The 14,324-nt window shown below is 41.1% G+C and overlaps 1 protein-coding gene across 1 annotated transcript in view; it reads right to left on the bottom strand.

Annotated features, from left to right (window-relative positions):
• cog5 (component of oligomeric golgi complex 5) overlaps positions 1-14,095 on the bottom strand; it is a 55,986-nt gene extending 41,891 nt beyond the window's left edge. The window contains exons 1-6 of the mRNA XM_053414777.1: positions 13,945-14,095; positions 12,500-12,639; positions 10,353-10,410; positions 9,263-9,317; positions 4,636-4,705; positions 3,014-3,134 (exon numbers count right to left, since the gene is read on the bottom strand). Of these exons, the coding sequence (XP_053270752.1) occupies positions 3,014-3,134; positions 4,636-4,705; positions 9,263-9,317; positions 10,353-10,410; positions 12,500-12,639; positions 13,945-13,990 (490 nt within the window). The 5' untranslated portion in view covers positions 13,991-14,095. The remainder of the gene's footprint in view (positions 1-3,013; positions 3,135-4,635; positions 4,706-9,262; positions 9,318-10,352; positions 10,411-12,499; positions 12,640-13,944) is intronic.
• Between the last annotated feature and the right edge of the window lie 229 nt (positions 14,096-14,324).

Raw genomic sequence — 14,324 nt, 5'->3', positions numbered from 1 at the left:
GGTGCAATGCACAATAATGCCAAAGGGGGCAGCGTAGGCAAAAACAGCACACGTCTCAACTCAAAAAAAGCAAGGAAGAAACACAGGAAAAACTGGCCGAGTTATTGCACGTGAAATGCTTTACTCGCAGTCTGAATTTGGCCGCTCAACGTGCACTCGAGACGCCCACTGTTTCTTACTTATTCTCCACTGAGGTATGGAAGAATACCAAGGAGCTGTGGACCTTAACTGAAGCGGACCTGGCCTGTGCTGAAGATGAGGCTGAAGCCCTGAAGCCGCTAAAAGCTGCAACACTCGTAATGTCCGAAGAACATTATAGCCACGCTGCATGCCCAGATGTGCAACTGCGCTCATGTTCAAGCAATAGACTCGGCACTTACGAGGGAAATTAAAAACACCGTATCCGGGGATCTTGGGAGGAGATGCGTGAGCGAAAGATCCTTTCTGTGCATTGCCTTTTTTTAATATTGGGATTAGAATGATAATTATTTTATTTTACTTTTAAGATCTTTTAATGGCCAGAATTTTAAGTATTTTGAGTGGTGCGATCCCTAAGACTTCGCCTTTGCTGTTATATGGAATAATAAAGAACAACTGTTGTAGTCAATTCTGTGCAGGACATGGTCATTATTCAAAAGCAACGTGTATCGTGATATGTATCGTGAAGTTGTAGGCAATACCCAGCCATAGTGGACACTGTATCAATTTTAAGTTTTTGGGCTGTGCTTGAGAACACCAAGAACATTGACCTCATAATAAAGGTCTTTGAAGCCAATGGAATTTGTGCAAGTGTGAGTGTGTGTGTGTGTGTGTGTGTGTGTGTGTGTAAAGAGAAGTGGTCACTTGTCCTTGTTAACCTGCTGTGTCACAAATAATTCCTTGAGATAACAGAGGTTATTATGGCACATAGATACAGAGACTGCTGACAGAGACATGCAGTGCATCAATATCACTTTCCCTCTGCTGACACAAGAAGGACACACAGTTCTCAGAACCTGTCCAACCAATGTTAGACACCACAATCCTAAAACGGCAAATTGTCTTAAATCTGTCCTGATTTAACTGAGGGGTGCGGCTACCACTTGTCCTGAACATAAATACCAATACGCTTAATACTTGACTCATAAGCTTGTGAAAACTACAGCCTAGTGGGTGTTAAACTCAGCCAAGCAGTCCAGCTGCAGTTTACATCTAGATTTGTCTAGAATCATACAGGGTGTGCACAATTTAAAATAATGTAGTTAAATCTATTAATTATCTTTTTTGGCACAATGGAACTTATCACGACGATGACATGCATGAATTTATGTATGAATGTAGGACTATCTCAGGGGCATTCTTACGATAATACTCTCACAAAAATTGGTTTGTGAGGTCACAGTGGGTGACCTTGACCTTAGACCACCAAATTCTAATCAAGACATCCTTGGGTCCAAGTGAATGTTCATGCTACAGTGCCTTGCATAAGTATTCACCCCCCTTGGACTTTTTCCCATTATGTACTGTTACTAACTGGAATTCAAATAGACTTAAATAAACTTTTTACCGTTTGATCAAAAAAACATGCATAGTACTTTGGAGGTGCAAAATAAATTTTATTGTGACACAAACAATAATGAGAACAAAAAAGTTGACATCTGCTGGGTGCATAAGTATTCACCCCCCTGTGTCAATACTTGGTAGAACCCCCTTTCGCTGCAATTACAGCTGCAAGTCTTTTGGGGTATGTCTCTACCAGCTTTGCACATCTAGAGATGGAAAGGTTTGTCCATTCTTCTTGGCAAAAAAGATGAAGCTCAGTCAGATTGGATGGAGACCGTCTGTGAACCGCAATCTTCAAGTCTTGCCATAGATTCTCTATTGGATTGAGGTCTGGGCTTTGACTGGGCCATTTTAAGACCTTAACATTCTTTAATCCAAACCATTCCTTTGTAGCTCTGGCTGTATGTTTAGGGTCATTGTCCTGCTGGAAGATGAACCTCCGCCCCAGTCTCAAGTCTTTTTTATGGATCCCCTTCAACAATGGCTTTCTTCTTGCCACTCTTCCATAAAGGCCAGATTTGTGGAGTAGACGACTAATAGTTGTCCTGTGGACAGATTCTCCCACCTCAGCTGTGGATCTCTGCAACTCCTCCAGAGTAACCATGGGCCTCCTGGTTGCTTCTCTGATTCATTTTCTCCTTGTCCGACTCTTCAGTTTGGGTGGACGGCCTCCTCTTGGTAGGTTTGAGGTTGTGCCATATTCTTTCCATTTTCTTATGATGTATTTTATGGTGCTCAGAGAGATGTTCAAAGCTCTGGATATTTTTTTATAACCTAACCCTGCTTCATATTTCTCCACAACTTTATCCCTGACCTGTTTGGTGAGCTCCTTGGTCTTCATGATGCTGTTTGTTCAGTAATGATCTCCAACAAACTCTGAGTCCGTCACAGAACAGGTGTATTTATACTGAGATTAAATTGCAGACAGGTGGAACCTATTTACTAATTATGTGACTTGCAAATGTGACTTGTGAATGCAATTGGTCGCACCAGATCTTTGTTAGGGGTTTCACAGTAAAGGGGGTGAATACATATGCACTCAACACTTTTCAGATTTTTATTTGTAAATAATTGTGAAATCCATGTAATATTTCCCCCCACTTCCAAATGATGCACTATTTTGTGTTGGTCCATTACATAAACTCACGATGAAATACATTTTAATCTGTGGTTATACCATGACAAAATGTAGAAAAGTCCAAAGGGGGTGAATACTTATGCAAGGCACTGTATATGGTTATTTCGGATATATATCGCGTCACAAAAATATGATGTCACAGTAACCTTGACGTTTAACGACCAAAATCTTGTTGTTCCTTGAAGAAATTCCATCAAGGTGATGCTAAAATATTATGTTCATAAGAGTGTTTTGTAAGATTAAAATGACCCTCACCTTTGACCACCAAAATATAAACAGTTCCTCTTTTACCTGATCTGCACATTTCTACCAGATTTGAAAATATGTCCTTACCAAGTTCATTGAGACTCTGAGCAGCCTTGGTGATCTCTCTACTGCCTCCCTGAAGCTGACTCTGGAGCCTCTTGCTCAGGTACAAGATACGAATAATCCGCCGTAGAAGGTCACAGGCCACCTGGAGTAAGAAGAGAGAGAGGATTTCAGGGTGTGTGGGCAGTGCTGTTAACTCTATTTTGGGCAAATTTTCCAGGTTCAAAATACCACTCACACGGAGTGGTTGGTCTGTAGATGCTGCAGTTCTAGTTCTGACCTGCTGAACAAACTCTACTACATATTTCTATTAAAACCATGTACTTTTAAGTGGAGCTCTTTAAAAAGCTTTAAACCAGATTTAAACCATTTATATAACAGAAAACAATTATTTTTGCATGCTTAGATATAGTGGGGGTCACAGCATTCTGAGCAAAGAAAGAAGCAACAGTCCCTCTCTGTTTGTTGTAATCTGAGCTGCTCTGTTCTTTGTTGTGATGACCAGTCCAGTCGTGCGTGCATGTTGGTTCACGTGAGGGCTTCTCTGTGAAACCATTACCCGTACCATTACCAGTAACCAACTGTACGGGATGCTGATGTATTTAAAGAAAATGTCCCTGTAATGAGGCAGTGACAATTTTGGTGAAAGATCACGATCTTCAATAATCATAGAGAAGAAACATCATTGTTGCCAGCTATAGGAGCCTGATAATAACATTCAAATGACTTTTGGTCTAAAATGTGTGCAGGGAGTCAGACATCTAAAACCAGGCTAGACTGCTGTTGTCAACCGGATGCATTAAAAGCAAATTAACCGATGTTGATTCTGCAACTTGGTTTATGATAAGGCTACATGGGCTGCATTTAAATTAATTTTAACAATATACAACTTAAATATTACTCACTTAAGGTGGATTTTTATTTTAAACAGACAGTCTTGACCTTACTATGCACCAGGTATCTTTGGATAATGCATGCATGGTGCTGTAAAAATAAATCTGAATTGAATTGAGCAGAGTGTAGACATCTCCAGAATGTGTTTTTCCATGTTCATCTTCTCAGGTGGACAAAGAGGAAGATGTGTTGTTGACAAGAGGGGAAATGACACACACATCCTGTGGATTCCCCAGTGACTGACTGGCTGCTGTTTGAGTCGGATCCAGCTCACACTGGCTGCTGGAGCCAGAGACTGAGAGTGATACAACAAACACACATACACACAAACACGCAGAGAAAATCTGAGTGACACTCAGCCATTAGCCCGGGAGAGACTTCTCAGAACCACACTGACCTTTTTACAGCGTCTGTTTCATCAATATTTAATCATGATTTCCCTCCACTGCACACACAGGAGCACTGCAGCCCGGTGTTCTCACTGAGTACATGTGCTCCCTTCATCATGCACGCACAGCAGCTTGGAGCTCGGAGCATCACAAATATCCTGCCTACATACAGGCAGAAACTGAGCCTCTGTCCTACACAGTGATTATTTCTTTGTGGGTTTAGGTAACCTTCAAATCAATAAAAAATTATGTTGTGTGGTAAAACCTGACAATCAATTTATTTTGCCATTTAAATGAGTCACAAAACAGCTACAGAAAAGTTATTATAATATGATAATCATCAAGGGTATTGTGGAGACTTACCTGTAGTCTGGCAAGCTGAGTAATCCTGGCCACGATCTTGTTGTACGGGTCAACAATCTTTGTCCTTATCCTGGAGAGACATGCACAGTTGATTAAGAACCAATGTGGGTGTAGAGGCTTCACAAAACGTTTTCTGCTGCAAAGACTTAGCAACTGGAGCGTATTCTCTTAACCTGAACTAAAAACTTAACTTAAAAAAGATAGAAGATATAACTAATAACTAGGGCTACGTTGTAGCACTAACGGGCCCGAGCACAGGCGGTTTCAAGTATGTTGCGGTCGGGGATGAGAGAGCGATCGATGACCAAGCGCACGTCTCCGCCTTGCGTGCGTTTTAAGCTCTGCAGCAGGGATAAATGCTTCACTTCCTGTAGCCAGCAGGTGGCGCTATGATTTTAAGTCATGGTGTCTTTGTAGATGTCATCAGGTCGCGAATCTTGTCTTACATGTCTAGTTTGGACTCGATTGGACCAAATACGTCCAAGATACAGAAGCTCGTGTTTTGATGGCGTGTGATCAAACTTTGACGCCACGCCACGGTCACACCGTGTGAGTAGAAATGTATCTTTTAATAACTTTTCATCTCTATTTTGCTGTGATGACACTCATCTCAATTTTTAGTTGATCTGATTAAAGCCCTACGACAAGTTCATCAAAGTAAAAGTGTGGAATATGGCCAAAATGGCCACCAAATCCAAAATGGCGGGCTTCCTGTGTGGTGTAGCATATCTGTCCAAGAGACTTATTTCTTTGTCATGAAAAGACACATGTATTTTTGTAAATGTAGACCAATCGTAGTGCCGGGGCTACCCTTTAGGGGGCGCTAGTCAGTTATTTTGCCATGCCCATTCCTTAAAACCATCTGAATATCTTCAGGAGGGTGCTGTTGATACACACACATAGTTTGAGGGAGATGGACCCATGAACACGGAAGTTACAGCGATTTCGTCATGGCGAGCTGATGAACTTTGATGCCACGCCATTAATAATCCCCATGATGAAAAGTCACAGTAATCTTATGGCTACATTATCAATGTCTTGAGACCCATTTGATACAGTTTGACATGTTTTCGCAAAGTGGATGAGGAGAAATACATCAAAGTGTAAGACGTACCAAAAACAAGACATTTCGTGTTGCCAGCAGGGGGCGCTGTGATTTTAAGTCACGATTTCTGCCTAGATGTCATCAGGTCGCAACACTTGTCTAATTTGGAGCCAATTGGACCAAATATGTCTGAGATACAGAAGCTTGTGTTTTTGATGGCGTTTCATCAAACTTTGACGCTACGCCAGTCAGACGGTACGACGAAAAGTTGATCTTTCAATAACTTTTGATCTCCATTTTGTTGTGATGACACTCGTCTACATTTTAAGTTGATCTGATGAAAGCTCTACGACAAGTACATCAAAGTCAAAATACCAGAGGTGCTCCGGTGGGAGGCCCTATTGAAATTGAAAGGATTATTCTGAGAATTTATAAACATGCTCAAAAAGTTGTAAAAGTTTGCAGTAAATTAGAAAGTGGTTTAAATTTACGTATTCTGGAGTATTTGGAAATGGGCGTGGCAAAATGTCTCAACAGCGCCACCTACGGAAAAGCCCCTCATTTAGCATTCACCGATCCTCACGAAAATCAAGACAGGTGTGTATCATGACCAGATGCAAAAAAAAGCCTCAAGGACCATTATGAAAAAATTAACAGGAAGCCCGCCATTTTGGATTAAGTGGCCATTCTGGTCATATTCCATATTTTTACTTTGATGTACTTCTCGTAGAGTTTTCACCATATCAACTTAAAATTTAGATGAGTGTCATCACAACAAAATGGAGATCAAAAGTTATTGAAAGATCAACTTTTCGTCATACCGTCTGACCGTGGCGTAGCGTCAAAGTTTGATGAAACGTCATCAAAACACGAGCTTCTCTATCTCAGACATATTTGGTCCAATCGAATCCAAACTATACATGTAAGACAAGAGTCGCGACCTGAAGACATCTACACAGAAATCGTGACTTAAAATCACAGCGCCTCCTGGTGGCAGCAGGAAATGTCTTGTTTTTGGTACATTTTACACTTGGATGTATTTCTCCTCATCCACTTTGTGAAACCATGTAAAACTGTGTCAAACGGGTCTCAAGACATTGATAATGTAGCCATAAGAATACTGTGACTTTTCATCATGCGGATTATTAATGGCGTGTCATCAAAGTTCAACTCGCCATGACATACGAAATTGCTGTAACTTCCGTGTTCATGGGTCCAGCTCCCTCAAACTACATGTGTGTGTCAACAGCCCACCCCTGAAGATATACAGATAGTTTTAAGGAATGGGCGTGTCAAAATAACTGACTAGCGCCCCATAAAGGGCAGCCCCGGCACTACGATTGGTCTACATTTACAAAAATCGATAGGGACATGTGTCTTTTCATAACAAAGAAATAAGTCTCTTGGACAGATATGCTAAACCACACAGGAAGCCCGCCATTTTGGATTTGGTAGCCATTTTGGCCATATTCCACACTTTTACTTTGATGTACTTGTTGTAGAGCTTTCATCAGATCAACGTGAAATTTAGTTGAGTGTCATCACAACAAGATGGAGATGAAGAGTTATTAAAAGATCGATTTCTCACGGTGTGACCTTGGCGTGACGTCAAAGTTTGATCACAGGCCATTAAAATATGAGCTTCTGTATCTTGGACATATTTGGTCCAATCCAGTGTTAATTTCGTTGACGAAGACGATGACGAAATATATTCGTTAACGACCTTTTTTCCATGACGAAGACGAGACGAAGACGTAACGAAAACGAATCTTTGAAAATAAAAACTATGACGAAATCTATTTTAATTTTCGTTGACGAGACGAGACGAGACGAAAATGTTGGTGGTTGACTAAGTCACAATAATTTTTAAAACATCATCGTATCAGGCCGTCATGAAGTATCAGGAGCGGGCGAGTGAATCTGTGTGTGTGTGTGTGTGTGTGTGTGTGTGTGTGTGTGTGTGTGTGTGTGTGCCTGTGCGCTCCCAGATAGCGCTCCGGTCCGTAGCTCCGCCCCCCGCCTCGCGCACTCGCTCAGAGAGACACAGTGAAAGCAGAGCGCGTTCTCGTGGAGCAGCCTCTCAGTGACCGACTGCTTCTTAACTATGGAAACAGTGAAAACACAGAGTTTCTCTGGTCTCAGCTGCTCAGAGATCAGCGCCGCAGCTTCTTCATCAGAGCAGAAGCTGCAGTTGGTTTGTACCGATGTTCAGTTTCTGTGTCCGGCTCCAGTCTGACCTGCTCTCCCTTTTTGTTTTCACATTTAAAATTAAATATATATTTTTAAGCTATTAGGCTGCAGCTATATGTTTTTATAGAAAAGGAGTTTAATGTGGCTATTAAATGTGACTAAAACTAGACTAAAATGGAATTAGTTTTCGTCGACTAAAACTAGACTAAAATGTAATTTGTTTTCGTCGACTAAAACTAGACTAAAATGGAATTTGTTTTCGTCGACTAAAACTAGACTAAAACTAAGAAGGATTAAAATGACTAAAAGGTGACTAAAACTAATATGCATTTTCGTCAAAAGACTAAGACTAAGACTAAATCAAAAATAGCTGCCAAAATTAACACTGGTCCAATCCAGTCCAAACCAGAGATGTAAGACAAGAGTCGCGACCTGATGACATCTACAAAGACACCATGATTTAAAACGATAGCACCACCTGCTGGCTACAGAAAGTGAGGCGTTTATCCTTGCTGCAGTGCCCAAACGCATGTAACACGGAGACGAGCGCTTGGTCATCGAACGCTCTTTCTTCATCGACCGCAACAGACTTGAAATCGCCTGTGCTCGGGCCCGTTAGTGCTACAACGTAGCCCTAGTTAGTTATTGATGTTAGTATTACACATGTGATGATATCCTGCAAATCAATCCAGCGCCTCTTAAATAATTCCTGTTTCTTTCCAAGGTGATGAGCTAACTACCTGGTTCCCACTCCAGCAGGGTAAGTATTAGTTATTAGGGTAGAATTATTAACAATAACTTTTTGCTGAGCAAAACTTGTATCTTTCTCGCTAGTCTGTCTCTGATCTCCTCCACCACGTTTCTGCAATACAATAACTCAAAAACTATATGATAGAAATTTGCAAATCGGGTCAAAGAGGAACTGTTTACATTTTGGTGGTCAAAGGTGAAGGTGGACACAACTTTGGGTAATTCTTTCAAATTTGATACAAACATTCACTTGGCCCCTCAGAGAGACTGATTAGAGTTTGGTGGCCAAGGTCACTGTGATTTTACAAAACACTAGGCAGAGGTATGCGCTCCACTGAGTGCCATTCTAGTTTGAAAATTAATGAATCAATCACCTCAGAGAACTTGAATACTACTTGTGATTTTGTCAGGTCAAGACATTTCCATCAGTAATTACTACGGATAAATCAGTTTTCCTCAGGATGTGAAGGAGGGTGAAGCATATTTGGGAGCTATATCATATTTTTTCTATTTTTAGTAGTACCCTTTTCCGAAAGTATTGTTCAGTCTAAGGAATCTAAGACAGCAATGCCCATTACATCTGTACAAATGTTGACATTAAAAACATGTAATCTGACTAGAATCACAAGATTCTATATTTACCTGTCAACAGCTGCCTGCAGAGCACTGATCCTTGTCTGCATCATCTGAAGGACCCCTGAAAACAGTAAGAAAATAATTGATTTAAAGAGCTTTGGTGTTAGCAGACTTCCTTTCAGGAATACTACCTCTCTCTTGTGGTAAAACACTAGAACTGCAGTATTTGCAGATTGAAAGAAGTAGGTCCCTGTTACTGTAGATAATTCTGGAAACATTGATGTAATGATCATTGGTTGGTGAGACTGCTGATAGGATCAGGGCAATTTAAAAAGTAGTGCATGGATTCATATGATAGTATGTAGGTCAGACATTTGACAGGTAGTTACTTACTACTACATTGATGACACAAACTTGTAAATATGTAATCTGACAAGAGCAGATCATCTATTCACTGACTCGTCAACCATGCCAATGCTTTCTGTCATTATGAGTTGTGGAAGGCACTACTGTGCATGTGAAGGTCGTTTCGATTTAGTGTCCCCTCAGTTTTTGCTTTGCATTTAAGCTCAGCATTGACAACCTGTCAGCACTGCATTGAAATCCTCACTGACCCTCCCGATGCCTGTCATGAGGTGTTTTTTGTCAGCCACCAAGAAAAAGAGTTTGCATTCAGCAGAGAAAACACTCGTATTTGTTGCTAAGATTGATTCATGCTAGTACAGATGTATTTTTATATCTTTTTTTCTTTGAATAGCTGTGGAAGTTGATGTGCTTTCGGCGGTTCTAACACATTCATCAAGTCACATGTTAAGTTGCAATAACAGTGAGCCAACCAACAAATAAACTTGTTTCTGAAATAGCTTTAAATTAATTTACTTTGCCTGTTCAGTGTTTTATTTTGACATGTCACTAATTAACTTGTCTATCTATAGTCAAAGATGTGCACGTGCAATTGTGACGTAGGGCACATCTTGTGTCCAGAATATTTGGAGTTATATACATTCTAGATTTCTGAATGACCAAACAATGTGGAAAACCAGTAGCAGAGCAAGAGTAAAATAAACATTCTTAAGTCCATGGTGCAAATCCATGAAGCTGTTTCTAAAAAAGAAATTAGTGAAGTAACAATAGTTATCAAGCAGTATTCCTTTACCTTCAAGAGTCTCTATCCCAGTCGCCTGAGACAGTAAGTCTTCATGTCTGGCCACAACCTGGAAATAAAGATGTACTGTAAATCAGTGGATGGGGCTGATTTTATGCTCGGCACTAAGTTCTGTGTATGATACTGTTCATTGCTGCTGTTTGTTTGCATGCCTGGCTGAGTGATGTTAAATGCTATACCAAATTGTTTTAAAATTCAACAACGATAAAGCTGAGATCATAATCCTTGGTCCCACAAACTCTAAAATATTCTTACCTGACCAAAAACATCAGCAAGAAAACCTTGGCATTCTTTATGATGCAGTTCTCTGTTTTGATGCTAATGTGGTCCAGTCATGCCTTTTTCACACAAAAAACTACTAACAACTAGGGATGCACGATTTATCGGCCGAACATCGGTAGCGGCCGATATTCGCCTCGTTAACTGATATCGGCTTATCGGTAATAAACTTGACTTTCACCGATATCATTGGCCGATGTTCATATTTGTGGTAAAACCGCTGGGCACGTGCCGCGGCTGGGGGAGCAGTCGCTCCGTCGCCCTCCTCTCCGCGCCGTCGGAGGCTCAGTGTGCGGCACCGGGAGGTCCTCATCCGGTGCAGCCTAACGGCGTCGCTGGTGCGGGGGCTTTCTTTCTCTTGGACCGCGGGGCGGTGTCCATCACCAGCACGGAAGGCGAGGCAGTTGTAGGGGACCGGGTACGCGGTCAGCGGCGGCCCCTCTGGACGTGTGTCGGGCCCTTCTCGCGGATAACCTCAGCTAAGGCGACCGCTGGGGGAACCCTCTGTTCGCGCGGGGGGCACCCTGCGGTGCGCCTCGGCTGGCGCCTAGCAGCTGACTGAGAACTGGTGCGGACCAGGGGAATCCGACTGTTTAATTAAAACAAGCATCGCGAAGGGCCACGGTGGGTGTTGACGCGATGTGATTTCTACCCGACACCCAAAACAGGTAAAACTGAGGAGGGCTTGTTAAGTTATCTTGACTCACGCAGTGTAACTTGGCGTAAAAAGTATGAGCGTAGCGTCTGTTTAAGTACTTTATTCTCATGTGCACCAGCTCTATTCATCCGTCATGCACAGGTAACAAGGGAATTGACAACACACGTCATACACACAGAAGCCGTAACACATCTAATAAACGGGCAATACTCCTACCGCAAATCAAGAGAAGCGCGTTCTCTATAATGCTACTTTAACAGGGCTGTTTTAGACAGGGTAAAAAGGTGCTGTTTTAAATTATCCTTGTGGTATTTTGACCAAAATATGTTACAGTCATTTCATTAAGATCCCAAGGAACCATTTCAACTTGCGGTAAAATGGGCATAATATGTCTCTGTTAAATAAAGTTTAGTTAAATCAAAGATTGTTTCATAAATCTGATTCAATTTGTGCTCATTAAAAGATAAGAGTGATGAAGAGCTGACATTTTTTTAAATAGTGCTTTTAAATAATGATTTAATTATTTTTCTGGCACAAAAGGGTGAATGAATAACAACAAAAAGAAAATAAACAAATATCGGTATCGGTATCGGCTATCGGCCAGATTGTTATTTTAAATATCGGTATCGGCCAAGAATTTCCATATCGGTGCATCCCTACTAACAACTGATTCTTATTTATCCCCTATTTGCATTAAGGTGTCAAAGCGTTAGCTTTGCTTTTGTCAACATTGTTGAGAAAAGTGCTATATATTTAAATAGATCATTTTTATTATTATTATTATTATGCCATTTTAGGTTACCACTTAAAGAGATGAAGCTGATCTTGACTGATGTAAGAATGTGGCCGTTTTCCTGAATACAAATGTTTCTAAATGTCTCATCTTCAGGCTGTCTAGGTATTATTTAAGTTTCTTTGCCTAGTATAGTTGCAATATTGTCGATGTAAGCTCTCTCCAGAAGATAACATGTAAGACTTGTGAAAAGCTCACTGTGAAATCTTAAAATGTCAATGTGATGTCTGATGGATGGTCACAAACCGAAAGATTTTCATAACATTTGCAATCGTCAAAAAATAAACGATTAAACTTTGTATATAAAGAAACACTGATTTATAAGAAAGCTTTTTATTAATGAACTATCATTTTGCTCTTGCTACAAATGTGTTCCTTCAGATGACAAGGTGTGTGAAGGGGTTGTACCTGGCTGTGAAGCTCCTTGTCCAGCTGACTGATGCCCTGTGCCAGCTTGGCCAGCTGCTCAGCAATAACAGCATGATGTATCGCTTGAGCAGTGTACGTCTTCACATCAAAGTCATCCTCCAGGAAATCTGTGTAACACTCTGCAAACACAGCAGCACATCCTCAAACCGTTTAGTACATTCACTCTTACAACAGGTCATCTCATCCCTAAATATTAGGCCTTAAGCGCATTGCGACTAAAACCCAATCCGTGAAGCCCTCAGCCACTTTCTGTGTTTTTTCTGCTTCTCTGGGCCAGACTTCTGCCTACGGACTGGGTCAGACGAGTGAAGAGCCCGGGGGCATTTGAACAGTCCATTTTTCTTAGGAAGATTCCAAACCAAGTGAAATGACCCGGACGTATTTCAGCAGCCACCATAATAAGAGCCATTTGAATTTTTTAAATAATGAAGAAGGGAATTTCAATGCTTCCTAACTTACTTCCTTTAACACCGGACAATCCTTTAGGAAAGGTAAGGAGAAAAAGCCATCCAACGATTCATTGAAACAGCAACATTTTAAGTGATGCAACATAGTGGTGCAACCTGGACAGATCCAAGTAAATACAAAAGAAACAGAACATGGTCGATGAACATCCTCACATGATCATCTGAGCTCCTGATTTCTCCTGACCTAAATACAAATACTGTAACTGTGATTATAAGTTATTTCAAATCCCTTGATTGCAGAATTCATAAAAAAAAATTATTTTCTACAGTTGTGTTAAGTGTTCTCCATGCTATTATACCATTTCAACATTGCCTGTTTGTTTCATTGTTTATTTACGCTAATACTTTATTGTTGTTACTTCCTGTTAGTAATTGATGGTTGACTGTTTCCCTCTGTATAAACTAAAAACATATGTTCTCAGGATGTGTCATTCTGTTTTGAACAGGAAACTTTACTGTAAGTGAAGACGTATATCACAGAGTTTATCCCTGTACCTTGTAGTATGTGCGGGTTTTCTGTTATTGATATAAAAAAAAGTTTTTAACGCAGAATGTTTGATTTTCTTACACACGCTCCTTCGAATCTTTCCTTTTGACCTCATGACGTTTTCCATCGGGGTCAAGGAATTATGGTGAGGAAAGGAGATTATTGGGATTAGCCAATATTCCGAGTCTCCCCTACCTACCGTGACTTGATTTGTATCATCACGGATGATTTTAACAAAAGTCCAAAGATGTATTAACAACGACAATGCACAGGTTTTCGGTGAATGTTACTAGAACAATCGATATAAACGCCTCACATATGTATCTGTCGTAGCTTGTTAGCAGGCAAGAAAAAGTGACTTTGCAGAGGCATTCTATGCGCGAGAGTGGAATCTTGACAAAGCTGTTAATAATGTGATTCCTACTCTCGCCGGTACACATCACCACCGCAGCTCGGGAAGCATGTTTTACCATCTCTCAGAAGTGGGTTCGTGGAACCTTCTATCGGATCCTCCATGTTGACAGTTCCGCATGTGACGTGTGGAGTGGGAGGAGTCTGTAGGAAGACGTTCCACGAGCCTTAAAGAGCCACACACACTCCGGAGCTGGTGAGCTGTGTGTACGTTTGTCATTACGGTTAACGTGCTGCGTCATTTCCTGTTTTCTTGCTGCTGGCGGTGGTCGCTCTCTGTATTAGCTCCTCCACTAAACACAGCTGTTTCTCTGTAGCACTACGGCTAAAATCACCGGTCTGTAGTTAAAACACCCACACATAACAACCCATACTCTATCTTGCTTAGTGATTCTGTGTTCTGTTTGAGCTCACCCTCGTAGCTCTATAGCAGCGATGT

The sequence above is a fragment of the Pleuronectes platessa genome, chromosome 22 (assembly GCF_947347685.1).
Source record: "Pleuronectes platessa chromosome 22, fPlePla1.1, whole genome shotgun sequence".
Lineage (NCBI taxonomy): Eukaryota > Metazoa > Chordata > Actinopteri > Pleuronectiformes > Pleuronectidae > Pleuronectes > Pleuronectes platessa.
The sequence above is the reverse complement of the archived record's forward strand: the minus strand, read 5'-3'. Positions and strand labels throughout refer to the sequence as shown.